Source organism: Dermacentor andersoni, chromosome 1 (genome assembly GCF_023375885.2).
Source record: "Dermacentor andersoni chromosome 1, qqDerAnde1_hic_scaffold, whole genome shotgun sequence".
NCBI lineage: Eukaryota > Metazoa > Arthropoda > Arachnida > Ixodida > Ixodidae > Dermacentor > Dermacentor andersoni.
This window is the reverse complement of record NC_092814.1, coordinates 329,982,035-330,009,196: the sequence shown is the minus strand read 5'-3', so window position 1 is coordinate 330,009,196 and position 27,162 is coordinate 329,982,035. Positions and strand designations below refer to the sequence as shown.

At 44.9% G+C, this 27,162-nt stretch overlaps 1 protein-coding gene across 2 annotated transcripts; it reads right to left on the bottom strand.

The window, feature by feature from the left end:
* Nucleotides 1–1,061: 1,061 nt before the first annotated feature.
* Nucleotides 1,062–26,140, bottom strand: LOC126516687 (DNA-binding transcriptional regulator BolA). 2 transcript variants are annotated; one of them, XM_050166783.3, is made up of 6 exons: nucleotides 25,756–26,135; nucleotides 12,747–12,797; nucleotides 11,273–11,324; nucleotides 9,602–9,666; nucleotides 4,862–4,930; nucleotides 1,062–1,326 (listed from the first exon to the last, which is right to left on the bottom strand). In XM_050166783.3, the coding sequence occupies exons 1-6, from the start codon at nucleotides 25,831–25,833 to the stop codon at nucleotides 1,237–1,239; spliced, it is 405 nt and encodes a 134-aa protein (XP_050022740.2). In that variant the 5' UTR covers nucleotides 25,834–26,135; the 3' UTR covers nucleotides 1,062–1,236. The 2 variants fall into 2 exon arrangements, with proteins under 2 accessions (XP_050022740.2, XP_050022741.2); XM_050166784.3 differs by lacking the exon at nucleotides 4,862–4,930 and having other exon boundaries at nucleotides 25,756–26,140.
* Between the last annotated feature and the right edge of the window lie 1,022 nt (nucleotides 26,141–27,162).

Sequence of the window (27,162 nt, the reverse complement as noted above, 5' to 3'; positions counted from 1 at the left end):
CAAGTCAGACTATATATTTTTTGTATTTTGCCTAATCACATAATTACTTATTAATAATAAACTTCTCAGATACTATATTCAAAGCAAAATAGTTCATTTGAAAATTGCAGACCACCCTGAAATATTCCCCATTCGGGATTTCTGTTGCTCAATACGTGCTACATAAAAGTTTTTTCCGAGCCAAATGAAATCCTGCGAAAAAAGTGCCGCGTGTCTAGTCACGCGCAGCTCTGCTCCGTTTGGCCATATGGTTTGACTCCCTCAAACTCAGACTCACGGATCGGTATGAGTGAGTTTGCAGTACCACGTCGACGACTGCATACAGTAGCCTTGCATTGTATTTTGTGAAGATACGGCGTGCGTAAAGTGTTCTGTATTTGCATTTTTCCCACGACAAGTCATTTGGTAGTTACCAACTTCCTGTGTTTTGAAGGCACTTTCAGAAATGTCCAGGAGGACACCCATGTGGTGCTTCGTTAATGCACCGGCAGCGAGATTACGCATGAGGAGCACGCCACATTATTCCTCGTACTGTGTCAGCAGTGCACTCCCGGCAGATGGAGCCCCCATATGTCCTCGTGCCTAATGCAGAAAACAAATGAAATGAGTGACGAACATCTGCTACAAAGAGACCTATATGATAGGTCAACCCTTATCCTTAATTAACAAGCAAACATTTCGCGGGTAAAGCCATTTTGCACAGCCTTTTTTTTCCTTTTTTGACACCTTTGCGTGCTCTCACAACCATGAAGTTAAAATGTCACTCCTGCAGTATACGTAAGGTTTTTATCATCATAATCAATACTTTGGTATATAGTGCACTCGTTACCACGACATACACTGCTTCCTGAAAGAATTCAAGCTCGGCGCTCGGTGCATTTTCTTCTTTTTCGAACTGACCCTTCACCATCCTCCTGTACAATAAACTGGAGTTGAAAGAATTTTAAGCGATATCAAGAGAGTGTTCACTAAAGCAATAATTCATTCAAACACAAATATAATGGTTCACTATCGATGCTGCAATTCTACAATTGTTCGTTAAACGAAGACATTCGTTCAAGTCATTTTTGATTGACTTTAGTGCAATAATAAACAGAATGAAGGCACTATAAAACAACCATTAACGGAAACAACAAGCATAACTATATAATGACCGCATGCGCTTTTTTTCCCTTCCATAACAGACGACCAGCGTTCTCTAGAGCTATGTGAACAACCATGGTTGCTACAACTGCTTCAGTCTTTGTCTCGGCCTTCCCTCTTCATTCCCCCTAGGCAAGGTGGTGATTTTCCCATCTTCGATTGCCACTTGTCCGGCGTCGATGTCTGGAAGCAAAGGTGGGAACATTGATTTAAAAAAAAGAAAGAAAAAAATAAAGTTTCACACGAAAGAAGAAGCATTCATAGTGTTGCAAAGCATATTAGACAATTACATGAAGTTCATAGCTTTATCGGCCGTATAAATTGCAGCAAACATTTGCTTACTAAATTAGCAAGCATGATGTCATGCGCGCAGGTGCAAACATGAAGCGATCTCACTCGATGACCACGAACACTCACTGTCACAACAGATGAGAGTGAATGCTTCTGCTGCCTCTCGCTTCAGCGCATCTCCAAACCGAAACTTTAGATTACACGACCACCAACTATAGGCACGTGACAGCGCACATTCAGCCCCCAGCCATTTCGGCCCGACTAACCTTTGCGCCTGCTAGATACCACCTACATAGGCTGAGCCACCTACTATACCTACCACCTACTATGGCTGAGCGCATACACCACCTGCGGTGGTGTATGCGCTCAGCTGTGTGGACAGCCATGCGCAGCCACGGCCAGGCTAGCGAAGGATACGTGCGCTCACTTGCCCATCTCTCACGCCTTCTGCACACTTTATCATGCGACCTCCAACAGTGGGCACACCTCAAGCCGCCATCTTTCTCGGTTCATCCTTGCAAGATTTCCTTCGCATCCACAGCAGATAGCGCATGGTGCAATATGATTTTATCGCACTTCGACTTTATGAAACCTCACGGTGACAGCGAAAATTTGCCTATCGTAAAAAAACACCATGCCATCATCAACAACTTAGTCATTACAACATGAAGCGCTAATGCAACAAAACGCACTCAAAAAGAGCCCACTTTTTTTACTTCATTTCATATATAGCAAGTGTTCGCACACAATTTCATACATTCTAATAAAATGTTTATAAACCTTAAAGGGACACTAAAGGAAAATATTAAGTCAAGCTAAAGTGATAGACTAGTGCTCAAGAATCTCTAAGGTGTCAATAGTATCGCGAACAGAGCTTTAATAATCGAGAAAGTGAGGTAAATGCAGGACATGATTAGAGACTCCTCGAGGACATTCAAGCACTTGCCCGATGATGAAAGCACTCCTCAATTAAATTCCGTTACTAGTACTCAACAACTTGTTGCAAAAAACAGCCTTGCATTGTATTATATGACGAAATAAAATGCTACTTGTCCAGTGCTACTTTCATTTTTAGAAAAAAGGCTAATTGAAATTACCCTTGACAACGATGCAGACGGTCAAAAAGGTTTCATTTTAGCTCGACTCTGTGTTGTGCACGCTTTCGCGTTTTAGTAGTTTCGTTATCGCGTATGCTATGCTGGTTTTTCTGGCTCGCGAAACTTGCGCAAACTGCAAGTAGCAGAGAATTCAACGTCCATGTGATGTCGTGGGACGCCCGAACTGTTCACGCCACTTGACCAAAAAGCAGCTGCAGCGGCGAATCCACCGTTCTGTCTTGGCTCGGTACCGCCATCTGTCGGGCACTGTTTTACTCACCGACGGCAGCAAAGGGTGGTGATGGCATATGCAATGTCACTGCTCCCACGGTTGGGTGGCGGGAGACTTGAATTTCAAAAAGGGTATTCGGACTCTTAAGATGCAATTTTCTCGTAAACCAAGTCTTTTCTTAGCAGGAAACAAGCGTCGCGAGGTTTCTGAAAAGCTATTTAAACAGTCCACGTGGAGTTAGTATTTGCCTTTAGTGTCCCTTTAAGCAAACACACACTTGGCATTCAGCAATAAAACGACGGACACCGACCAAAAGAAGTACTAAAAAGGAATAAATCTAAAAGACGTTTTGGCTTCCCTACAAAAGCCTTGTTTACAATCAATTGTGAACAAGGCTTCCATAGGGAAGCCAAAAAGTCCTTTAGATTTTTCGTTTTTAGTACTTCTTTTGGTCGGTGTCCATCATTTTATTGCTTCATGCTTCATCCCGACCAGACGGGCTTCCGTTGAACCCTCGACTTCATACTTGGCATTTGACCACCAAAGTCTAGAATCAAGAAATTCATCCCTTATTTCATGTCATTCGGGAGACTTACTTGCTCATCAGCTTTACAGTGTATACATAGGTGTTCTTACCATCTAGGGTGCCTCGCTAGGCGGCACTGACATAGAGGCACACTACTATCACCCCCCCCCCACGTCATCTTTGACGGAAAAAATAAATAAATAAGGGTATCCGTAGATGTGCCGAACCGTGACTGATAAAAACAATGATGCACAGTGTTTGAAGAGAAGTTCACATGGGTTAAGTAACGAGATACACATATATACGACAAAGTGGAACGAAAAAAAAAAAAGGAAAAGAAATACAAACACGAGGGTTATCACGACAGCTGATAAGCCATTGATATGATTCTCGATTACTGAAAGATGAAAGCTCATGGAGAAATCTATGGTTGCATTGATGGCACACACGTGGTTGACGTCTGTGTGTGATGGGGTGTGTCATGGGTGCAAGCTCTGGTGTGCGTGTGAAAGCCCATACCATGTGGTAAATTATTGCGCATTGATCGCAGTGTGGGCATTTATAAGAATACAGTGCAGAGTATATGCCGTTTTAGAGACTGAAGTGTGAATATGTATTTGTTCGGAGTTTCCGCCATACTACGGTGTTCCCTCGCGTGAGAACATTATGAGGCAGTGGTAGTGCTTTCTGTGAAAAGTGATAGTGCTGTAGGATCTGTGTGTAGATTGATAGTAGTGGCTTGGGGTGGAACTGCTTGGCACGTCCCTCTTGCGGCTCCCAGGGTGCACGCGCTTGGACGTAAGTGTATGCCTGCTGATTGCCATGTAAGGACTCATGGCACTGTCCACACGATTTGTACGTACGGTAGAAGCTAATGTGTTCCCCTCAAAATGCGACGTGTGACCCTGAAAATTTTGGCCCTGAAAAAATTTTTGCATACAGTCCGAGTCCGTCAGAACTTTGACGCACTCCCAGTGCGGTCTCATTGTGATGGCTAAAGCTCTCGCTAGTTCCTCTGCCTCGGCAGCGCTCACACCGGAAACTGACAACGCATTTATTTTGGTCCCATGATTGTTGACTACGCTGGTGACGAATGCAGTGCTTCTTGCGGTGCTGGCCACGTCTATGTACAAGATATTGGAGTGGTTCTCATACTTCCTTGTGAGCGACTGCCCTCAGGTTTGTGGCCGTACGATGTGGAAGTTCGGGCGCATGTTCTTGGGACTCGGTGAGACGTGCATAATTTCCTGTATTCATGTAGGGATTTTTGTCGGTGCACTGGTATTCCATACGGCATATAGACACCAGCAGACAATGACGTCTGTGGTTGCTTGTCAGTTTCGTATGCTTATTACTAAACATCGAGACCCAGGGTTCCACTGATTCTCAGTCTCATTCAAGAATGCTTCTTGCCCGTTACAGTTGACTAGTATCACAAGATGTCGCCACCAACACTACCGTCCCCAGATAAGCCTTCCAGTATTCCCGCACACGACTCAGCCTGTACTGCTACGCTATGAAAAGAACTCTGATATCTCTAAGCGTTGAGAAACAAATCAACACTATACCAACCTCAACTGCGAGAGCATGAACCGGATTCTTCAGCTCGTCTTTCAATGCAGCGTACACCATGGCATGTTGCTGTGATGTATGAATAAGAAGAAGAAAAGACAAACAGGATAGCTATGACTAAGCAGCTGACTGGGACTTGCTCTTGGCCTGACCAATTTATACCCACATAGATGCGCATAGTGAAAGCTTCCGGGACTTCGAAATTCCAGAAAAAAAAAAAATACTGACAAACCTCAGTGCATCCTAAATAGAGGTGGCATCAAAAAGTTCCAATACTGGTTCAGTTTTGAAGAAAGCAATTTATTTACGTGCATTCAAACACTTTCACCTTTGACAATAGTCCCCCCCTTTCACAGCAATTTAGCGCTCTCAGCATTCCTGCCAATTTGCGAATATGTCCTAGAGGTCTCTTCTCCGGAACGAGTCGAACATCCTTCTGAGATTTGAGCATGATTCAAGGAATCGCTCCGAAATGGCAACATTTCAGCTCAGTTTTTATATTTGTGAAGAGAGTAAAATAATAGGAAGTGAATCCTTATGAATGACCTGGCTATCACATCCTAGATTTTACTATAGGGACCAAACCTAGATGCACAGGTACGACCCTGAGATGAAGCAAATCGTCACATGTGATGATGATGAAAATGTTTATTGAGGGAATAAGATGGTCTTGGAGATCCTATTGGTGGGGCCCCAGGTCCTGAGCTCCACTGGCCTCTGTTGCCCGCTGGACTTGGTTCAGAAGCCCCATCTGCACCTCTGGGTCCGAGCTGGCGCATTGTACCTCCTATTGTTCCATTATTGGGGTTAATGGTTTATTCATAGTTTACTTATAGTTAATTAGCTAGCCTTATGGGTTTCCACTTGCCGCTGCAGCGGAAAAACCCAACGTCTGCACGACTGAAAAAAAAAAAGGCTAGGCATGTCCGCTGCTCGACATAATGCATGCTCATTGTATTTTCCAGCGTTGACTGTATATTGTGCATAGGGAATTTGTCCTGAATGGCCAGACTATGAACAGCGAGTTTTACTGCCAAGTTTTAGGGCGTCTGAGGTAGGCCGATTGGAGCAAACGGCCTAAACTGGGATGCACGAGGGGTGCGATGCTGCACGACAACAATGCACCCTGTCATGTACGGGTATGCGACAAAAAATGTACAAGCATGAAAGAAGTCCGCGAATTCACGAGAAATTGCCATGCGTGACAATTTTGAGTGTATTTGCGGACTTCTTTCATGCTCAGAAAAACATTTTATGTAGCACGTATTGAGCAACAGAAAGCTGTATTGGGAGTTTTTCATGTTGCTCTAGAATTTTTTCCTTGACACTTTTCACCTGATTATAATATTTGAGAAGTTGATTAATTATTTAAGACTAATTATGTAATTAGACAAAATGCAAAAAATGCTCTAAGTATCTCGAAGCAACGGTGAACAACATTACCTTGGTTCTGTCCAGCTACGTGGAACTTGCATATATTTAAATCTTGGTGCATGATAGTTGGGACACCCTCAGCACATGCGAGTTTCTCGCTGGAAACAGCATGGTTTGTACCTACGTATTTGGCTCCCGCTTATTTCACTCTCTTCCCGAAATTAAAAACACAGCTCAAAAGTTGCCATTTCGGTGCAATTGCCATAATGAAGCTCGAATCGCAGAAGGGTGTTAGACTCCTTCCAAAAAAAAAAATGTCCAGGAGATAATCACAAAGTGGCAAGAACGTTGGGAGCGCTGTGTTACTGTGTAAGGGGACCATTTTGAAGGTGACAGTGTTTCAATACCCATAAATAAATTACTTCCTTCCAAACAGAACCAGCATCGAAACTTTTTGATACCACCATGTGATTTAATATAATGCACTCACTCTGGCCCGCAGGGTCATCTGCTATGCTGCTACATTGAGCCTCACACTGAGTAGCGTCATAGCAGACGATCGAGCGGGCCGGAGTGAGTGCCAGAAGGTCGTGATGTCCTGCTCCCGCATGACCACTTTCTGCGTCTCCTCTGGGTCACACGGTCACCTCCTGGGAAATGCAGTCGAAACTGGCTGCAAGGAAGCCGATATATTAAATTACTTAGGGCGCTCTGAGGCTTGTCAGTATTTTTCTTTCGAAAGTTTCAAGGTCCCGGACCTTCATGTAATGCAATAAGTGAAGAGTAGAAAATACATCACACAGCAATCGTGTAACACAAATTTATGTAGCACCAGGATGGGAGCGATGAGGACTATACATCGATAATATTGACTGCACCAACAACACATCTGACTAACAATTCAAGAAAAGTGCCATCTTCCCCTGGAGGAAACAATGAAGCCCGAGTTTAGCCTTCTCAATGCACATTCCTATTCTCATGTATTTTGCATTTGTCTTGGACGAATTCATTTAAGGCTCCTTGATGCACGGATGAAATATAAACTAAATGATAAATTTCTTGCCAGTACACACAGGCATTTTCATTATGTGCATACAACATCCGCCGTGGTGGCCGAGCGGCTTTGGTGTTGCGCTGCTAAGCATGAGGTTGCGGGATCGAATCACGGCTGCAGCGGCCGCATTTTGATGGGGGTAAAATGCAAGCATACCCGGGCTGTGTCCCTTGCATTGGGGGCACGTTAAATATCCCCAGGTGGTCAAAATTAATCTGGAGTCCCCCAGTACAGTGCGCCTGATAATCCAATTGTGGTTTTGGCATGTAAAACCCCAGAATTCATTCATTCACACGAATGTGAATGGTTAACTTTTAATAAAAAATTTTCATCTGTGTGAAAGCCACGATACCCTGCGCTTTCATGCAAAACATGTCAGACAAATAGTCCAGGCTATTTCGTACGTCACTACGGCACCTGACCACAAGTTTTCAAAACTGTTTCATGGCATGAATATAAGCCTAATCGGCGCATGGTGAAGAAGAATCGAAGGATGAATGCACATTCTTACGAACAAGAGTCACTGTGAAATCCGACCACGATGTCCCAATTTTGACGTGGGTGTTGAGGTCTCCAGTAGGTAATATTTCCTTGATGGGTGATAACTCAGGGATACTCTGGTGTACATGTATACCGTTGGATACACAACGTCAGAGACAACTATCCTGCTTCGCGATGTCCACGTCGTCTATGACTTCTATAGCGAGTATGGCTGCGATAGTCATGCGTAGAATAGAACAGGATGGAAGGCAACACCCAATATACATTTAAAATCATAAACTGCCCTTGTTTTTTGCGCTGAAATCAAGGAAGCGCAATGGTGCAGATTATTCCATCTGCAAGAATTAGTTATGTAGTTATCAGCAAATGGATTTTTCGGAATTCGCATGCATTTGCACAGATATTTGCCTTGAAGCTGATTAAGTGTTCTCTTCCACAATAGATCACCCTACAGCCATTAATTTTATCGAGATCAAAAGCTTGTAACTTTGCACCCAGCCCGGCTAAAAGGCAATCCTCATTTGCTCACACTGATCATTGAACAAAGCTGATCATAGTGTGAACATGATTGGATGAGATCGATATACACCCGCCGTGGTTGCTCAGTGGCTATGGTGTTGAGCTGCTGAGCACGAGGTCGCGGGATCGAATCCCGTCCACGGTGGCTGCATTTCGATGGGGGTGAAATGCGAAAACGCCCGTGTACTTAGATTTAGGTGCACGTTAAAGAACCCCAGGTGGTCGAAATTTCCGGAGTCCTCCACTACGGCGTGCCTCATAATCAGAAAGTGGTTTTGGCACGTAAAACCCAATAATTAAATAAAAATTATTATTGAGATCGATAGCCACGATATAGTGCGTTATTTTACTTCCAACACTTAAAATAAAAAGAAAAAGCCTTCAAAATTCACTCGGATCATGTCACTACAGATGAATTGTCTGCCTAGGCAGACATCATTTGCAAGAAAAACTAAATTAATCTATCATCTGAGTAATTATAAGCTTTTATTACAAACTTAAGGCGCATGCTTATATTGAAAGTTACACGAAATTGTCATAAACGTCTTGCTCAATGTTCCTATATGTCACAGTAGCCATGTAAACCGAAATAACTGCCGTCAAATTATTCGCTCCATTTATTCGAACACGTAGGTGGCACCATGAAGCGTGGTATAGTGGGGCAGCGAAAAAGGAAGCTTTGCCATACCTTGCTATCTGGTGGTTCGTCTCACGCCCCTGCTGCTGAAGTGACTACGAGCCCAATCGGGAGTTGCGCAAAGCACCAATTGATTCAGCTAGTGGAAAGAGGCAAGTGCGGCTTCCTTTTACGCCACACTTTTACGACACAGAGGGGTTGGACGGACAGCCGCGCTTAATTCGCGGTGCCTTATGCTTAATTGTGTAAACGGAGCAAATAATTTGACGCCGTTTATTTCGGTCTACACGGTCATTTTGAAACGAAAAGAACACGTAACTAGGTTTTCTATGACGATTCCCTTTGACTTTCCAATATAAACATGAGGTGTAAAGTTTGTAACTAACAAGTTAATTATGGGTAAAACAATAAATTCCGGAGTTTTACGTGCCAAAACCGCAATGTGATTTCAAGGCTCGCTGTTAACTGATGGATGAGTTTATTTTCGCAAATGGCTCGGTTTTTCTCACTAATGATGTCCGTTTGGGCAGATAATTCATCCGTAGCAACGTGATTTGAGTAAGTTTTGTAGATTTTTCCTAAATAGAAGTGTTCAAGGGTAAAAAAAAAACAGCTGTGTAAATATATGGACAAATGAATGGAGAAGCAACTTTACCTGCACTAAACTTTTACCCTCGAACATGGACGACACGACAGTCACCCGGAAGTGTGTTTCAGATCCTGTAAGCGGGAAAAGGAAAGCGCTGATGAGAAAGCGCTAAGCAGCCACTCTCGATCGGTCATGCGCATTTGTACACGCTGCCTGGTCTCAACTATACAATGCAGAAAGTGGTGCTGTGCACATCGGGAAGAGAGAAAGAGAAAGATGAGCATATGCTTTTAATGCAGCTGACGACATTGACGTAAAAATAGTCACAGCTTCGAAGCATTGATTGCTATATCAAATTATTATATAGAAATACGAAGTAAGCTTAGTCATTTTATTAACTGCATAATGTGCTGTAAAGATTAGCTTAATTACTAACTAAATTAGCAAGAACATTGTCAGGAACGCACAGGCAAACATGAACAAATCTCACTCGATAACAGCAGACACTCGTCAAAACGGTGGCATGATGAAGAGCGGCCAGTGTGTTGCGACGCCTGTTTCCCGAACCTTGACCGGCATTACTATTGGGTAGCGTGGCGTTGTCAGCGGGCTACAGGCATCTGGTAGACCATGGCTACCAGGCAAGGGCGAGACGATTTCTAGTGCGAAACTTGCGCTGTTTATTCAATGGTTGGTGAAGGATAAGAAGAGAATGAATGAATTGAAAAAGTACATTGTGGGGCCCCTTAAACAGCCCACTAAAATCGGAAGCGGGATTTTGCTCATGTCAACGTCATGTGACATGCACCGAGTCCCTTGGTGCTTGGCGGCTGCTTGCACTTGCTTGCCTCCTCTGGCGGCAACCCACGGAGTCTGGTCGAGGATGCACAGCCGATCCTTTCTTCGAGGCGACGTTGGTTCGCGGAAAGGGCCTCCCCTAGAGTCGGACAGTTCGCGGAAAGGGTCTCTTCTAGAGTTGCACAGTTTGTGGAAAAAGTTCTCTCCTTGGTTGCACACACAAAGAGGCCTGTAAACACTGCGGGGCGTCCGCCAGACCGGCAACCACTCGAGACAACCATAGCAAATTAGGAATCCATCCTCCGTTTTGGATGAGCAGGGTCTTTCGAGCATCCTTTTTGCTCTGGGTGTTACACGCCAACCGTAACAAGCGGCAAGCGAATTCCCCTTCGTGCCGCCTCGCTTCAAGGCAAACTAAGCATGCAAAAACACAGTGCACACGAAGCCATCATCTATCTCAGGTCGGCTAGCCTTTGAAACCAGTGCAGATTGCCTCCAAGATAGAACGCGCATGGCCACGCTCGGCTGCCGCAGCTGGAGTACCTGAGGAAATGCAGACTAACCTACCACCCTTCCTCCTTTTCTTTCTAGCGTGCGCACATCTTCCCGCTCCCCCGCTACCCCGCTTGCATGTGTGAGAACACATCTCCGCATCAACCCACCCATCCTTCTCGGGGCTCACCCTTGCAAGATTTCACTTGCACCTACAGCATACGGCACATGGCTGAATGTTATCGCACTTGGAGGTTATACGAACATCACGGCGATGGCGAGAATTCACCTAGGAGCATACATGTAATTGCTATCGCAATAAAACTAGCCATATATGGTGACTGCTGAGAAAGTAACTGCCTCGGGTAGCACGTGACAGATACCGCTTGCGACTTTTAGGCCAAGGTGGGTGCCTATCAAAGAGTGCGTGTGGCGGGCAGCACATACCTTTGGGAACATTGTGCATGTAGCTCTCGTTCTCAACCAGGAGCTCTTGCGGCTGCGGGAAGTGAAAACGGGATAGAAGTTATTACACCAAACCATGATCTATATGTGAACTATACGTAACAGCACATACTCGTGTGCAAGTCGCCTGAGAAATCTCAACTGGTGGTTGCAGCCCTTGGCTCTCAACCACCGCTTGCGGCCAGAATGTTTAATGAGCTGGAATGTCCAATAGTGGACACTCAGACTAGTTGGCCATTCCGTCTCCGTTGGACATTCCATACTGATGGACATTCGGGCTCTGAATACCCAACCACTAGAAGTAGGGGAACACGGTTAATTTATATCAACACATGGAAAAAGGGGGGGTCCCCGACGGCGCTATTAGTGTCCAGCCCCCAAATCTTATTTTTGCCTGCACATACTGCTGGCAAACAAAGACTAGTAGTAGTAGTAGTAGTAGTAGTAGTAGTAGTAGTAGTAGTAGTAGTAGTAGTAGTAGTAGTAGTAGTAGTAGTTAGAGCTCTGCATGGGCAAAATTTTTCGGCCCAGGCCCGGCTTGGGCCCACTTTAACACGCCCAAGACCAGCCCGCCCATGGCCTGGGCATTCATTGCTAAGCTTAGACAGGGCCTGCATATGTAGAACCAGGTGCGGCCTGTAAGTAAAAAATATATTCTCTTTTTACTTACAGATTGTACTGTATGTGTCAGCCTCACCTTCTAGGGGTCTAATCAGCTGCAGTGTATATGCAATAAAAAACCAAAATCTGTTTCTCCCATGGGAACATCAGTGATCTGGCCCACTGCATGTGCTGTTCCTTTTTTTGCTGGGGCGCATGAATTTACCTTGATCGTACGATTTGGTCCTATAAGGTCATTTAGCATGCGAATATATATGTATATACATATAAAACAAGCAAATTCACGAGCATACAGCATAAAATAAATGCACAAGTAGAAAGAGACACCCCCTTGCGGTAACCTGTTACCCTGTTACCGCAATAGCAGTAACAGGGAAATGGTTTGAAGAGCGCTTTTTTGTGTTATTTATTTTTCTTTACCCGAGAACAATGTTTGTTTTTGTGGAAAAGAAAAAAAAATGAATACTTCATCTGTTATTCTATTTTTTTTTCGCAAAGGTACACTAAGAGCCAGCTCTTTCCACGTCTCACTTCAACTTGGCACAGAATGCCTTGGACCATGCAATGCATAATATTCACGTGTGCTTGAAGGCAAGATTTAGGCCCTTTAATGAGCGGGCTCGAGTCGAGCCTGGGCCTGTAGCTTCAAGCCCGAGACCGGGCCCGCCGAAAAGTGCTTTAGATGGCATGGCCTGCGGGTTGGCCCAGACCTGTGCAGTGCTCTTGTAGTAATAGTAGTAGTAGTAGTAGTAGTAGTAGTAGTAGTAGTAGTAGTAGTAGTAGTAGTAGTAGTAGTAGTAGTAGGAGCAGCAGCAGCAGCAACATGAAAACTCACGTTGAGGGCTTCCTTCAGTTTGTTGAGTATCTTCAATTCTGTTGGCCCAGTCTTAGAAGAAAAAGAAGAGGTTTGTTATTGTTCCACAAGTCAAAGTGCAGTCATCACATACTTCGCTGTTCAGGAAACGCACTATTTGGTTTATTTCTTTATTTTCTGAATGGCACAGAGATCTCAAATTTGTCTTCTTTACACATACAGAACCTAAACCTGCACATTTCTGGTATAAGGCTACCCCCCCCCTCCCCTACACACACACTTTTTTATATTGTTTCCTTTATTTATAAACAGTATTTCATCAGTGACATTCAGTAGTAACTTGGACTCGGAAGCTAATCATCCCGATCTTAACAGAATAAAATTTCTAGACATATACAGCCAAGTAAGTAAGCGTGCCTATGTATTTTTAAAAGTAAGTATGTATAGTAATAAATGATGGTGCTTCTTAAACTAAATTAAATGAATTATTAAATGAATTTTATATATTGGGCACAGACATTTTACTAGTTAAACAATCTGATTTGGCTGCACTATTCATTATGTAAATTACTTATTTCTGTTGTGGTGACGCGCGACTCTCACGCGTCCTCCGATATGTTGTTTTCTTGCATAGCTCCCGTGCCCTCTAATCAGGCTTCGCCGCGTGGCTTTACTGCGCAGTCGGTTGCTTGCAGGGTAGTACGAGAGATGGCGCGAGTGTTGCTCTGTTAACACCACCTAACGGCGGGGTTACTTGGGCGCAAAAAGGAGAAGGCTTTTTCTCTTTGGCTCGGGTACGGCAGGCGCCGCGGACGTTCTGTGCGCGCGCCGATGCATGCTTCTGCGAGACCGTCTCGCGAACGACCAGGCGTTGGTGTCCAGCATGGGGTGAACAAATTCGCTTGTTATCCGGTCGCGGTGAGTCGGACTCCCGCGATTTGTTGCGCGCCCATCGGCATGTTTTGTGGATAGCAACTCGGCTAGCAGGCATTAGTCTATGAAAGGTACAATAAATGGCCTTGTGATTGTTTGCACTACTTTGTTGTCGTTCCTCTGTCCCAGGAGCACTGGTGAGAACCCCACACTGTTTATACAAATTGTTTTTGAGTGCTTTTGTCAAGGTGCTTCTCCGTGCCATAGCGTGTTTTGTTATTACCATTGCTTGTTTTTTGTTGACAAATTTAACAGCATACCTTATAGATTTCATGTATTTGTCAATCTACACAGGAGGAACAGTGGTGTTTTCTGTATATGCTGACATGCTACACCCAATTTATGCCTTTATTGTCTTTTCTGCCTACTACTAGTTTTCTTTATTGTGTGTTTTGCTAACCTGTCTCGCTGCCATGTGTTGTCAGGGGGTTGAGAGTTTTCAAGCTGTCTCTTTATGGCTATTTTTCTCGCCCTCCTCCATTTTCTAAGAGAAATAAAGCTTCATTCATTCATTCAAATGAAAAAAAAATTTAATTATCAGGTTTAACGTGCCAAAACCACTTTCTGATTATGAGGCACGCCGTAGTGGAGGACGCCGAAAATTTTGACCACCTGGGGTTCTTTAATGTGCACCTAAATCTAAGTACACGGGTGTTTTCGCATTTCACCCCCATCGAAATGCGGCCGCCGTGGCCGGGATTCGATCCCATGAACTCGTGCTCAGCAGCCCAACACCATAGCCACTGAGCAACCACGACGGGTCGTCATTCAAATTACATTACTGATTTTAACACCCCAAAGCAACTCACAGGCCACAACAGATGATCTTGTGAGTGGGCTGCGGATTAATTTCGGCCACCATACGGCTTTTTAACGTGCTGCATGCAAGTCCAAGCACACAAGGGTTATTTATTGTCGTCCCCCACTGAAATGCCGCCACCGCGGCCGGAGAACGAAACTGTGACCTCGTGCTCAGGGTGGCCTTGAAAGACAAGCATGCTGAGTGCGAATTGCACCAACACATGTGCTATGCAATCTGCGCTCAGCGTTCCTGTCGTTCAAGACCACTACACAACCCAAATTCAAAAGTGTAGAGGTACAGGCCAGTTGATGTAATGTTGTCAAGGATAAAAGCAGCTCAATACACACAGGACAGATAGCAAGATGAAGCAACACGAGCGCTAACTTGCAACTAAGCATGGGACATCTTCCCTGTACTCAGGGAGTCCTCTTAGTCGTTTTAAATGCCATTAAGCGAGCGAGGTAGCTGAAGGAGTCTTAGTATAAAGATATTCGTAATGTGGTTGTACCTGGACTAGTACAACTCCACAGGCATGTGTTTTCTTTTCTTTTATTCTGGTTAGTTTTTTATTCACAACTTAATGTTTACAGAATGTAGTGGCTTCAATGGGGGATTCGAACCGAGGACCTTGAGTACAGGAAATGGGCGCTTTTGGGGTTACCACCTGGCCGGTTTTTTTCCTTCACGGTGCTGGCACGATCCCCACACTGGCACGCTACGCTATTTGCCAGTTTTCCATAAATTGGAATGTTATAAGCTGCATCACAAGCAAGCGTGCTGTCGGGCGTTTGTATACTGGCACACAGCTGAACTGTCGTGAGCGCATTCATATTTCTAATTTCTTTCAACTTTTCTACGTTGTGTAATTCCAAGTTGAGAGATTGACACGTGCGCACGCACACACACACACGCGCGCACGCACACACACACACACACACGCGCACACACACACACACAACCACACACACACACGCACGCACGCACACACACACACACAGGTTGCCCCACATAACTTGAGCCAAAGTTTTAAACATGAAAGGCACAATGTTGGCACTGGCCTAGAGTTACTCCACCTATTCTTTATTTTCCCCTTAACTAACAGATTAGTTACGTTTAATTAATCAACTTTTTAAGTATTGGCTGCAGACCCCAAGTGTGATACGCAAAGTTGTAGAGCACTTGAGAAACCTCTCAATAAATTGTTTCCAACACGATATATCTCATGTGGTCCTTTTTTCCAGCGAAATATGAAAAAGTACCACGTGACAGGGCACTTGCGCACTGTTATTATGCTGCTCTCAAGCGCGTGATGGATGAACAAGGTCGGCTGCAGCGAGACTGGCCCGCAACAGGCCGTTGTGCCTAGTGTAGGTATCTGGGCATGCAGCTCTTTACCGCATGGCGGTACAAATGCATGCTCCTGGCCAAGCATTGCCGAAGCGATAAAGTGTCTAAGGCCATGAAAAAGAAAAGACAAAAGCAGCATTGTGATTCTGCCTGAAAGAAGGAAAGGGCGAAGTGTGTGGGAACGATGGAAGGCGATGACGGCTGCTACAATTTTGCCTTTGTGCACAAATGACCTTGTGAAATTGAACGATGATGCTACAACTTTAAACCTTAGGGCTCGAATAACAGTGGATAAATCAAGCGGGGACAAAACTAACTAATGGTAAAAAAAACCTTGGCTATATTCAAGGAAGATTACGCATGTCTTCTTCAGACGATGACTCTTTTCGTACTGGCCCCGTCTGCTCTCCTTGTCACACTTCCCGTCTACCAGACGTTCTTTTGTGATCTCACACCCCACACGTGCACATCGGTTCGTGGTCGCAGTATTGGGTTGCCGCATCTGGCTTCACACTTGTGCACCGTGACCGGCGTTTCAGTCCCTGAGAGAGTGCGCCCACAGGCTGTTCCGGTTTACCGGATGTAGATCATACCTTATGTACCTTGTCTGAACCAATCTCAGCGAACTGCAATATATCCAGTGCTCCTAAGGCGCCCGTCCGTATCCCTGCGTGTTCTCCACAGTAACGCTATTTGGCTATGACCAACCTTGAGCAGCAGATATGGCTTGCTCCAATGAGGAAAGAGTGGATATGGTCTTGGCTCTAGGTCTGTCAAGTGGACATAAAAGGCATGCAGTTGAGCTATTTCAATGCTGGCATCCAGGTACGCGTCCGAGCTCAATGACGGTTGTGTGTGTACATGAAACGCTGAGACAGACTGGGACTTTTATGAAGAAACAACATAAATCTTCAATCCTGGGCGAGGACGTGGAGACAGATATTCTGTCAAAGTTTTCTTCAGACCCACATGCAAGTGTTTGTAGTGTGGGCGCTGAAGCTGAAGTGTCAAAGTCTTCAGTGTGGAGAGTACTTAAGAAGAAGCAATTTCATCTGTACCACGTGCAGCTGCGCCAGATCTCGGAGCCCTGTGATATCCAATATCGAAAGGACTTTGCAAACTGGAATTTAATCAAGATGGAAGAGGACCCAGGCTTTGTCAACAAAATGCTCTGGACCGATGAAGCTACCTTCTCACGTAATGCTCAAGTGAACATCCACAATGCGCAATATTAGAGCGACGAAAATCCTCACTGTGTTTTGAAGACACATCACCAATATCAGTGGTCGGATAACGTGTGGTGTGGAATTTACGGTGGTACTATCATTGGCCCTGTGTTTTGTGATAACACACTTACAAGCGAAAGATACGTCAACATCCTTTATGGGGCGCTTGAGGATTTTCTTTGCGAAGTTCCATTGGCTAGGATCAAGGATATTTGGTATCAGCATAATGGTGCTCCCTCGCATGGCAGCAGCAAAGCTTGAGGGTTGCATGAAGTATTCCCACAGCAGTGGATTGGGCCATTGCTTGGCCGGCACGGTCGCCAGATTTAACTCCCCTCGATTTCTTTCTCTGGGGCTATGTCAAGGACCAAGTATACCGGACACTAACTGCAACATTGGAGAACCTAAAAGAAAAAATAAGTCTGCAACTCTATTCCTGATACCATGATCAAGAACGCCTCGGAAAATGTGCCTATGAGATGCCAAATGTGCATTGCAGCAGATGGTGACCTCTGCGAATATGCATTATAATCAAAGGGCGCTTTTTGGATTGAATGTCACTGGAATATCATTCCAGCTCTAACGCCGCCTCTCCACCCAACCCCATTGCACTCCGTTGGCAGGCTGCCAGCTCTTGCCCATTTCAAGCATAAAAAAATAAAGCTATGTTCTTGTTCTCTTTCCTCTCCTTAGACGTTTTATTGCTTCGGCACAGCAGGCATTTCCGCCGTTATGCGATAAAAGCCGCATGCCCAGATACCTACACCAGACACAGCGCCCTGTCGCGGGCCTGTCTCCCTGCGTTCGACCTTGTTCATCCATCGAATGCTTAAGAGAAGCACAATAACAGTATGCAATCGCTCCGTCACATGGTATTTTTTTCATATTTTGCTGGCTTTCTTTGGAAAGCGGAAAAAAGGACCACGTGAGATATATCGTGTTGGAAACAATTTATTGAGAGGTTTCTCAAGGTGCTCTACAACTTTGCGTATCACACTTGGGGTCTGCAGCCAATACTTAAACAGTTGATTAATTAAACATAACTAATCCGCTAGTTAAGGGGAAAATAAAAGATATCCTGAGTAACTCTAGGCCAGTGCCAACATTATGCATTCGGTTCAACTCGCGCCTGGAGTGCCTTTCATATTTAAAACTTTGGCTCAAGTTATGTGGGACAACCTGTATATATATCGCCACTTTATTTTGTTTCATTTTGTTTGCATTTTTTTCCTACTGTACTTTTGGCAACATAGCACCACACTTTGGCAATGGAAACTATAAGAAATGGTAACATTATAAACTAAATGTATATTCCAACTGCTTATTTTATGAGTTGCTTGAACGGCATTCTCAACCCATCTTGAGAAATGAATTCTTTATTATTGTTTCATTTCATTATATGTTAGGCATGTGGCCTCTCATGTTCCTAAGAAAGGATCAGTGTTGGTTGTGAAGAGCAATGCTCGTTAAAGGGCCCCTCACCAGGCCGCATAGAAAATTTCTGTTATATGGTGGAAGTCATTACGTGCTCTCTAGGGAACGTTCTAACGCAGGAATTTTTCAAATTGGATTATTTATAGCCAAGATAGAAATATTTCAGTGCTGCGAATCCATGATTTCAGGAGGCGAGCGTCACCGCCAACATAACGCTCTCTCCACTTGCCCCGTCTAGCCCCTGCAAGCGAAATTCAATGCCTGGGTTTTGACATACCGAACGTGAGGATCGCGTGACGCATGCGTCATGGGGCCCGCCTTCATTTTTTTTTTCTCCTAGCTTTTTATCTTGTGTGGCCTCCTCCATGTGCACGGCGCATTTCCGCGGACGGTGTCGCACACGAGTTGTTGCATTTGTCTCGTTTCACACAGCGCGTGATCTTGTGCACCGTACACGAGAACGCCTGACTAACGGTATAACTCAGTGCTACATGAACATTGAGACAAACACAAGTGGATCACAGAGCATGATTGCACACTGGAACATGGTAGAAAATGACATAGCTTCGCTCTCTGTGCATTGTGACTGCACGACATGGCAACAAGTAAACGAAACAGAAGTACATCTATCTTGCTGAAGTGCGAAGTAAAATGAAAACATGCAGACATTAGGTTTGTGTGTTTTATTATTTCTCTAAACTTTAATTCGCCTATTGCAGCAACAGATTACACAAATAGCAGATGTTGCCTTGAATAATTCCCGAAGTCATGTGCCACTATGAGCAACGTCACATAATATACATGCACTTAGGCGCACTTGTGCCATAATCTAAGAACGTTGACTTGGGCATATACGTCAGCTCTCTCGCTTGGAGCGCGGCGCCTGCGAGAAGAAGGGCAAACGGCGTTGGAGTTTGAGATTTTAGCTCTTTCCATAGAACATAGCGATGTAATATTTAGCAGACACGATTGCTAGCACACACTGTATGCACTATGCCTGTCAGCTCAAAATGGCCAGGCCTGGTGAGGGGCCCTTTAACAATGTAGGTTGAGGGACCACCTGCTGTCGGGGGCACTTTGATTATCGTGCACGCTTGAACTATTCCGCGACGTGGCCGATGGCCATTGTGAACGAACCGCCACAGCACCACAAAGAGGAGCCGGGGCCCTGTCAAGTGTCCATATCACATTTAGCCTCTGCACCCTCTTAAGCCAGTTTCACATGGTGCAAATTTGCCTACGTTTTCGCACTTTCGACTTCCCAGTTTCAGCAAATGGGCTGTCGGACCCTTCGTGCATGCAATTTTTCCATGTCTGGAGTGCTGAAATTCTCTGCAAAAACGCACATGCGGCAAGGACGGGGAACCAGTCACAACATGGATTGTAGACATGTCACTGTGGCCCCCCTACTTAATTTTTGTTTTGATAAAGTAATGCAGTCAAACACAGAGACTTTTCACGAAAGCAGTTTCTAAGTTGCTTTACTTTGTTCTTACCAAAGTGAATTGTTGCCAAGAATAATTCAGTCCTTCGCTAGGTGCTCGCAAATGTGAAAATCGCAGCTGCCGCATTTTGTGCATGTGAAATGGAATGCAAAGTTGGCATTTGCGATAATCGTAGCAGCGAAAAATGCAGGGTAAAATTGCACCATGTGGATTGGGCTTTAGACCTGTTTTAAGAAAGAAATAAGTTCGATAAACGCACACAGAAGCAGTGCACAGAGGAACGTAGGTAAGGCTGAGCATATGAAATCTGCATTGTGGGAGTGTGGCATTTGCAACCATGTCATGGGACCGAAGTACATTTTCAGTGCTTCAAAAAGAAGTAGAAAAGGAAAACACCGAGCGCGTTGTCGGGAAGGCATGTATTCACTACAGGCTATATATATATATATGCTACACATTGCGGTGCAGAACGTGAAGCATATAGTTCCACGCAGAAGACTTCTGTAATGGGAGTAAAACAGTTCCTTGCGCGTAGTTATGAAATAAAATTGGACATGTCATTGCACCTGATATTTTTTAAAAACGAAGAAAAATGGAGTGAGTGCACCGTAATTAGTGAAAACTCCGAGTATATAGAGTTAAATATATTTGAATGGTGTTAATTCTTCGAAATACAAGGGATATAAAGAACAAGAAAGAAAGGCTCAATGAAGTGTCGACATTGAAGACGATCGAAGCCGACATATGTGGAGGTTGTAATGGTTCTATGATTATATATATATATATATATATATATATATACATATACATATATCATGTCTTTTTCTCTTTCATGTTTATTATTCACACATACCGTATCTTATTTTATCATATCTTACGCACAATTATGTCGACCTTGCATTCTTTAGCATCCGCATTTGTTTGACCCTTCCTTTCGGCCAAGGTGCCAGGCACGGGCCAATCCTGGAGATTGTGTACCCTGCGGTGTAATGTAGCTAATTTTCTACTATACTTGCGCCAATCAGCTTTTTGTGATGCCGAACTGCACATGCACAGCGCCCTAGGGGCTGAGGACCGAAGCGATTTGGCATGCACACAACCAGACCCGGCTCTCTCCTCCAGATGCGCTGAGCCCGACCGTGGCAGGCGCTGCACTTGTCAGTTGAAAAGGGCGCAAGCCGTTTCTTTTAAGACTCTTACAGACCGGCACATATCCGTGTCTGGCCGTTCTACACGAAGTTTACCTCGACGTATATTGTGACGACACCTGCCCGTCCTGTGGGCAGACCGCCGCTCTAGCACACTTGCTGTAGAAGTGCGGGTCGGGATGCCCCAAGTTCAGCGAGGAGGAGTGGGACTCGCTTCTGCATAGCCCCGCTCTAGACAAGCAAATCCTGGCTGTCTGGTGTGCCCACGACCGGACCAGTGGACTAGAACTGCCAGCCCCGACATGGGACTAGCCGGGTGCGCAACGAGTTCGCCATCCTCGCCGGGCCTCCAATAAAGTTCTTTCACTCACTTGCCAGCCTTGCCATTCTCACTGCCGCGCGCACGGAACGCCTTTTGAACATTATTGCCATCGAAATTCGGCACGATGCCAATGTCGTGTGTAGCTTATGGCAGCACTTCCCGTGACCATCCCAGCAGGACAATTTGGTTTTTCCGATTTCCGTCGGCACTGTGAAGCCTGGATTGGGGCTGTGAAACAGCAAGATGTGCAAGGGCGTCCACGGCAGGACTTTGTGACAGGTATGTATTGTCATATGTAGTTTACCACCCTGTTTTTGTCGTTGCTGACTCATAAGAATAATCTCGAGAAAGACGCAAATGTATGTTTGAGCTAGCGAAACAAACTATCTCTGAGCTTGCGTGAGCAGGCTGAGTGAAACACAAAGTGTTTTTTTTTCTTTCTTGCCTCGTCTCTGTGCGGCCGGCGCTAGAAAGCCATGATTTAGCAAATTCCCACTGTGCACACTTGCAGCTTTATAAACGCTCAGCGAATGCATGTGATGTCGGTGTAGTTATCTGTCAGAGCCAAGCGTGCCTGGGCTGACGTGGGAAACAGCGTGCACTGCGGAAGTAGCTGATGGTGCTAGTAAGCAATCGTTGCTTGTTGTTGTTTCATCATTCTTGTCGGCACTTAGTAATAGTTACTTGCAGAAGGCTTGTTCGTTTAGCGAATCGTGATGTAGTATGGTGTGTACTAAGGCTCATTTTCCCGTGCGGCGCCCTTCTGGAGTCGAGTGGCGCGTCTTATTGTGTAACTGACACATTTCAGGGTTGCCTTCGCTGTCGCCCAGACATCTGGACTTGATACCGACGCTGTTTGTGTAAGCGGTCCAATTAAAAAATAAGAATAAAAAAAATAAAGACGCGGTCGACCGCTATGTTCGTACCATGGCACGTCCTAAGAGGAAGACAAGTGCCCCACAAACAGGAGGTATCACTGATTCTGCGCATTCTGACCATTTTTTGGCACTTTTGTAGATGCACACCCACTTTATATGGGTATACAATGTATGCAAATTGGTATTCTGTTCGCCTACCCACTGCCTGCATATGTACGCCTAGCACTATGGCACACAATAAAGCAAGACATGCACTGGTGAAACATATTTGCCCTAAGAACTACACCTCATGCCCTATTCGAGTCATACGTTCTTGTGCGTACTCATATTGTTTTATTACTTATTCACTTTACGCCACAGGTGCAGCGGTTTCAGGTCAAGGAGGAACTTGTAAAGCATTGCCGAAGCACTTCTTCCAGCCGTTCATCATGCTAAAGAAACCTCTGGGCACAATGCATTCACCAGCAGACTCCATGGCTTGCTGATGATGACAAAATATGACGGCGTGTACACATTGTTTTGGTTTTTCGGTCTTGTCTCACACGCTGCTTATTCGGCCATGAGTCTCGCGTATGGTGGCTGTCGCGGCGCGCAGCGGCGCCTGCCTAATTGTTTCTCGTGTGGATTACGCCTGTGACATTAATGTCATCTACTCTGTGACTAGTTCTCACTTCTTGTGGGCACTGACAAAGCAGCTATCAGACACTGCCTAGCGTGAGCCCTGCTCAGTCCAAGCGAAAGAGAAATCTGGGGGTTTTTGCTTCTTGAATATATGACTCTGCCTAGGCAGTATGGAGGAGGTTTCTTAACTGCGAGTCGGCCTAGTTGGAACAGATTCATATTAAAACTTTTTGTGCGCAAACAAACAGGGACAAAGAATAGGGGCAACACAAGGACGAGTGCTCGTCCTTGTGTTGCCCCTATTCTTCGTCCCTGTTTGTTTGCGCACAAAAAGTTTTAATATGAAGGTTTCTTAGTGCGTGTTGTATGCGTTTGTCCCCTAGGCATGCCGGCATTATGGAGTGGGGTCGAGTTTGTTTACGCTTCGACGCTGGCTGCCCGCACGGTGAGGCAGTGGGCACGAAAGCCCCACTTGGTGATCGCTGTGTCTGAAGGTACGTCGGACAGACTTTCTCGTGCCTGCGGCACTGGTGCTGAGTCAGTCATGCCGGATTAAACCTTTCTTGCCCCTTACGGCGTCTCACTTGCACCTTCAAGAAAACACAGATTTGTATGCTGCTGTCCACAACTTTTCAGGAGCATTTTTGAGTGGTCCCCTTTGAGTGAAATACACACAAAGCGCCTTAGCAACCACGGTGGAACGCCACTGCCTGATGTCACGCCGTGAGGATTATTGGCTTCGCGTCTCGCCCACGTAAGGTTAGGTTAGCTTAGGTTAGGTTACGTTTGCATAAAAGGCGTTAGGGTGGCTCGGCATATTCTCACTGCGGTTACGCTGTGCGGAGGAAATGGTGTGCCGACAGGTACCTAATAAAGAAATAAAAGAGAGACAAATATTTTCTGCCAGCACTCCTTTTAATTCTTTCTTTAACTCTAGAAACATTCTCATTTTTGGCGCTTTTGTGTTTTAACATTTTATTTCAAGACCTAGTAGTTGCAACATATACCGTGATAATAAAATTACAGCCTGATCACTGGCGCTTTAGAATGAATGCAAAGGAGTAATAATTGCTCAGACAATTTTTGAGAATTCTTATGTGAAATTTCACAGCACTTCCAGAACACGAATGAAAGTAATAATTTGCTATTTTTAGCATACGTACTGAGAGTAAAAAAAAGAAAAAAAATGAAATAAAGAAAATGTGCACCAGGCTCCTGGTTCCCACTTTCTTTTTTTTTTAAAGTCAGGTAGTACTAGTTATAGTGATGCCCATGTTATGCACGAAAGCAGTAGCTTTGCAAATGTCCAAATGAGTAAGTTCCTATTGCTCAGGGAGCATTTGTTTTTACTCATTGCAGCAGGCACCTGGTTAGTTTCTTATTGCATTCTTTAGGCTCGCGAAGCAATGGCTGTCAGGTCAGGGAGCATGCAGACGCTTCCTCATACTTGTTTATTGCGCTCACTCAGCTTTTCTGTGCAGGCAAGTGTGCGTTCAACTGGCGTTGGAGCCTCCACATGCTTTGCTCAGTTCCCGTACAGTGCTGTACAGTAATGTGGAGTGTTGGACAACATTGTACAGTAACGAATAAGAAACGCTGATACATTAAAGCAACCCGAAGTGGGAAACCAAAGTTGCACTGGATGTTAGCACTCATTAGCTTCTACCATTGTTTGAGACATCATTGAAACAGTCTATATATCAGATAAAAAAATTGACAGACCGAGAGAAGCTTCTGTGTCTTAACTAATGCTGTCACTTAAAAATGTTGTTGCCGAGTCGACCAAAGTGCAAATTTTGCATCGCTTTATTGAGAAAGTGCTAGGAGCACCGGAGGTTAGCTTCGACGGTACCTTCAGTCGAAGCTTTACATTTCTAGACACCTCAATCTGGCAAAAATTGTTGAATCTGACAAGCAGTTGCAGTTCAGTAATCATTTGAGACAGTGCATGATGTTACTAGTAGAATTCCAACGGAAATGTTTAATAGCGTGCAGAAAAAACTGTCGCTTAAAGTTAATTGTTTTCTATAGGCGCGATAACGAAAGAGTCGTATGGCTTTCTTCACAGCGCAATGATGTCCTCAAGCTATTGTATTTGTGCACGATAGCTGGAATTGCACCGGAAAGGAATGAGGGTGAGCACTGTGGAACTCAACAACATGCTCAACAACACCGTGCCCCAGTCATTCGGAGCACTTTCGATCGCGATCAAGCTCGATCGAAAATCCATCGTGTCACACAAGTACGTTTTCTGTCTTGCCATTAGACAGTCGCGGTCACCACTGCCAGAGCTGCTCTGTTGGTGGCAAAATGTGCTCAGAGTTCGATAACATATATCTTACATTGATATCTTCCACAGAGTTCAGCTGGTTTGACCGATGGTATACTTTGCCTTATCAGTATTGGTGATAAGTTATAACGTACGTACGACATTCTACCTTATTGCCACATAGGCTGACACTTTGTTTTCCCTTCCGTGTATTGGCAGAAGCTGCTCGACTATACTCTCCTCACGTGCGTACAAAAATAAAAAAACAATTATAAAAAAGTAAGAACGTCCACTACACAGTGTTGTGGTGGATGCAATATCACTGGACTGTTCATTTCTACTTGGGCAACATGCGGTTAAGTTTAAGTGCAGTTTTATTTACCGCAGCGCACATAAGAGGCTGTGAGATTTATGTCTTCTTGCGTAGCGCTTACCAGAAAATGAAGGCGAAAGCGATTCGAAACTAGACGTAGCCACGTTCAAATTGTTAACCCCCTTGTTTTTTGTACACCTAACTTGACCACCCGATTCATGGCCAGTCCCCCACTGTGGGTATATGCGGCAGAACCACTCAGGTCAACAACGACGAAGATAAAGAAACTCACTGACGCAGCTCTTGTGGTATTGCAGGTTACGCCACAGGTCAGCAGATTTCTTCTCGCAAAAACAAGCCAACGCTGCATTACTGTAGGCTCGCAGTGAGCACAGCGCAAGGAAGTCTCTTCAGCGCATACGTGCCAGAGACGACAGGAGCACCGTGCACAATATCTTTACTAGCTGTTGACAACGTAATCAGGTGTCAGAGCTCGCTAACATTTTCACAGATAAAAGCTTCAAGCCTGAAACCTACTAAGATTTCAATTTTGACTATAATTCACACCAGTAAAAATTAGAAACGGTAGTTTCAACTAGTTTTAAACCAGACAGCGTACAACAAAAAATTTTGGTTCTGGAGGCTGCCATAATGCGATGACGGTGTCAGTGGAACTACAGTGAAGTAGAACCGATGCAAGGAGGCGCAGCATATGGGCACCATTTGAATAACAAAAGAGAATCAAGTACAATAAAACACAAAAATATTTGGTCTATTTTGCTAATGATTGAAGCAAAAATATATACTCAGCGTTGTGTCAAGTAAGAAGTGGTTTTGGTTTCGGTATCCACAGCTGTTTGCTCGCAATTTTGCCTGGACAAGGTATATGGCCTGGACGCAAACAAAAAGAAAAAAAAAATGAAAAAACCGAGGATGAATACGAAGGTAAACTTGAATGAACGAGGTCTTCCAGCGATTGAACTTCGAGTGTACACTACTGAATAAGAGTATGTGTTTCTCACAAGTAAGTAGGTGTCTACCGGAATACAATGGTGGTGCTGTCTTTGAGGGAACTAGCGTGAATTCTCGCTGTTTATTTGTGTGTACTAAATGCACATTTACTGTATGTCATTACCAGCCTCGCAACATTACCTGCTAGATCTTCCTCACCACGTGGGGAGTTTATACACGTGTCAGATCGAGACGTTTCGTTGTAGATTGCAAGGAAGTCGGGGCGCGCGGTACGATACCAATCACGGAGGAAGGAAACTAAGGAGAGGCCCTGACGTCACTCTTTGTGAAGCAAAAGTGAAGCCGGAATTTGGCGTTGCTCATGGCGATGCTCCGCCTTTTGGGCCACCCTCCTCTCTTGTTTACATCTTTCGCGAAACCACGCCGCGCTGCGCGTGGTGTCGCGCGCTCGCGCAACATCTGGCAGAGCACGGTGCAGGTAACACAGCGCAACAAGACACGGTGACTAACGCAAACCCGCCCACTCAGCGCCTTTGCCACGGCCCGAAACCTACCAGAGCAACACGTGTGAGCGCTCAAAACCATAACAACGGCGCCATTGTGGCCCAAAAGGCGTGGCCATACAACAAAAGAAATAAAAAAGCAGCAAAAAAATGAGAACCTTCTACGTCATTTCCGCCACACTTTTCTCCTAGCGCGCGGAGGGGGTAGGGCCTCTCCTTAGTTT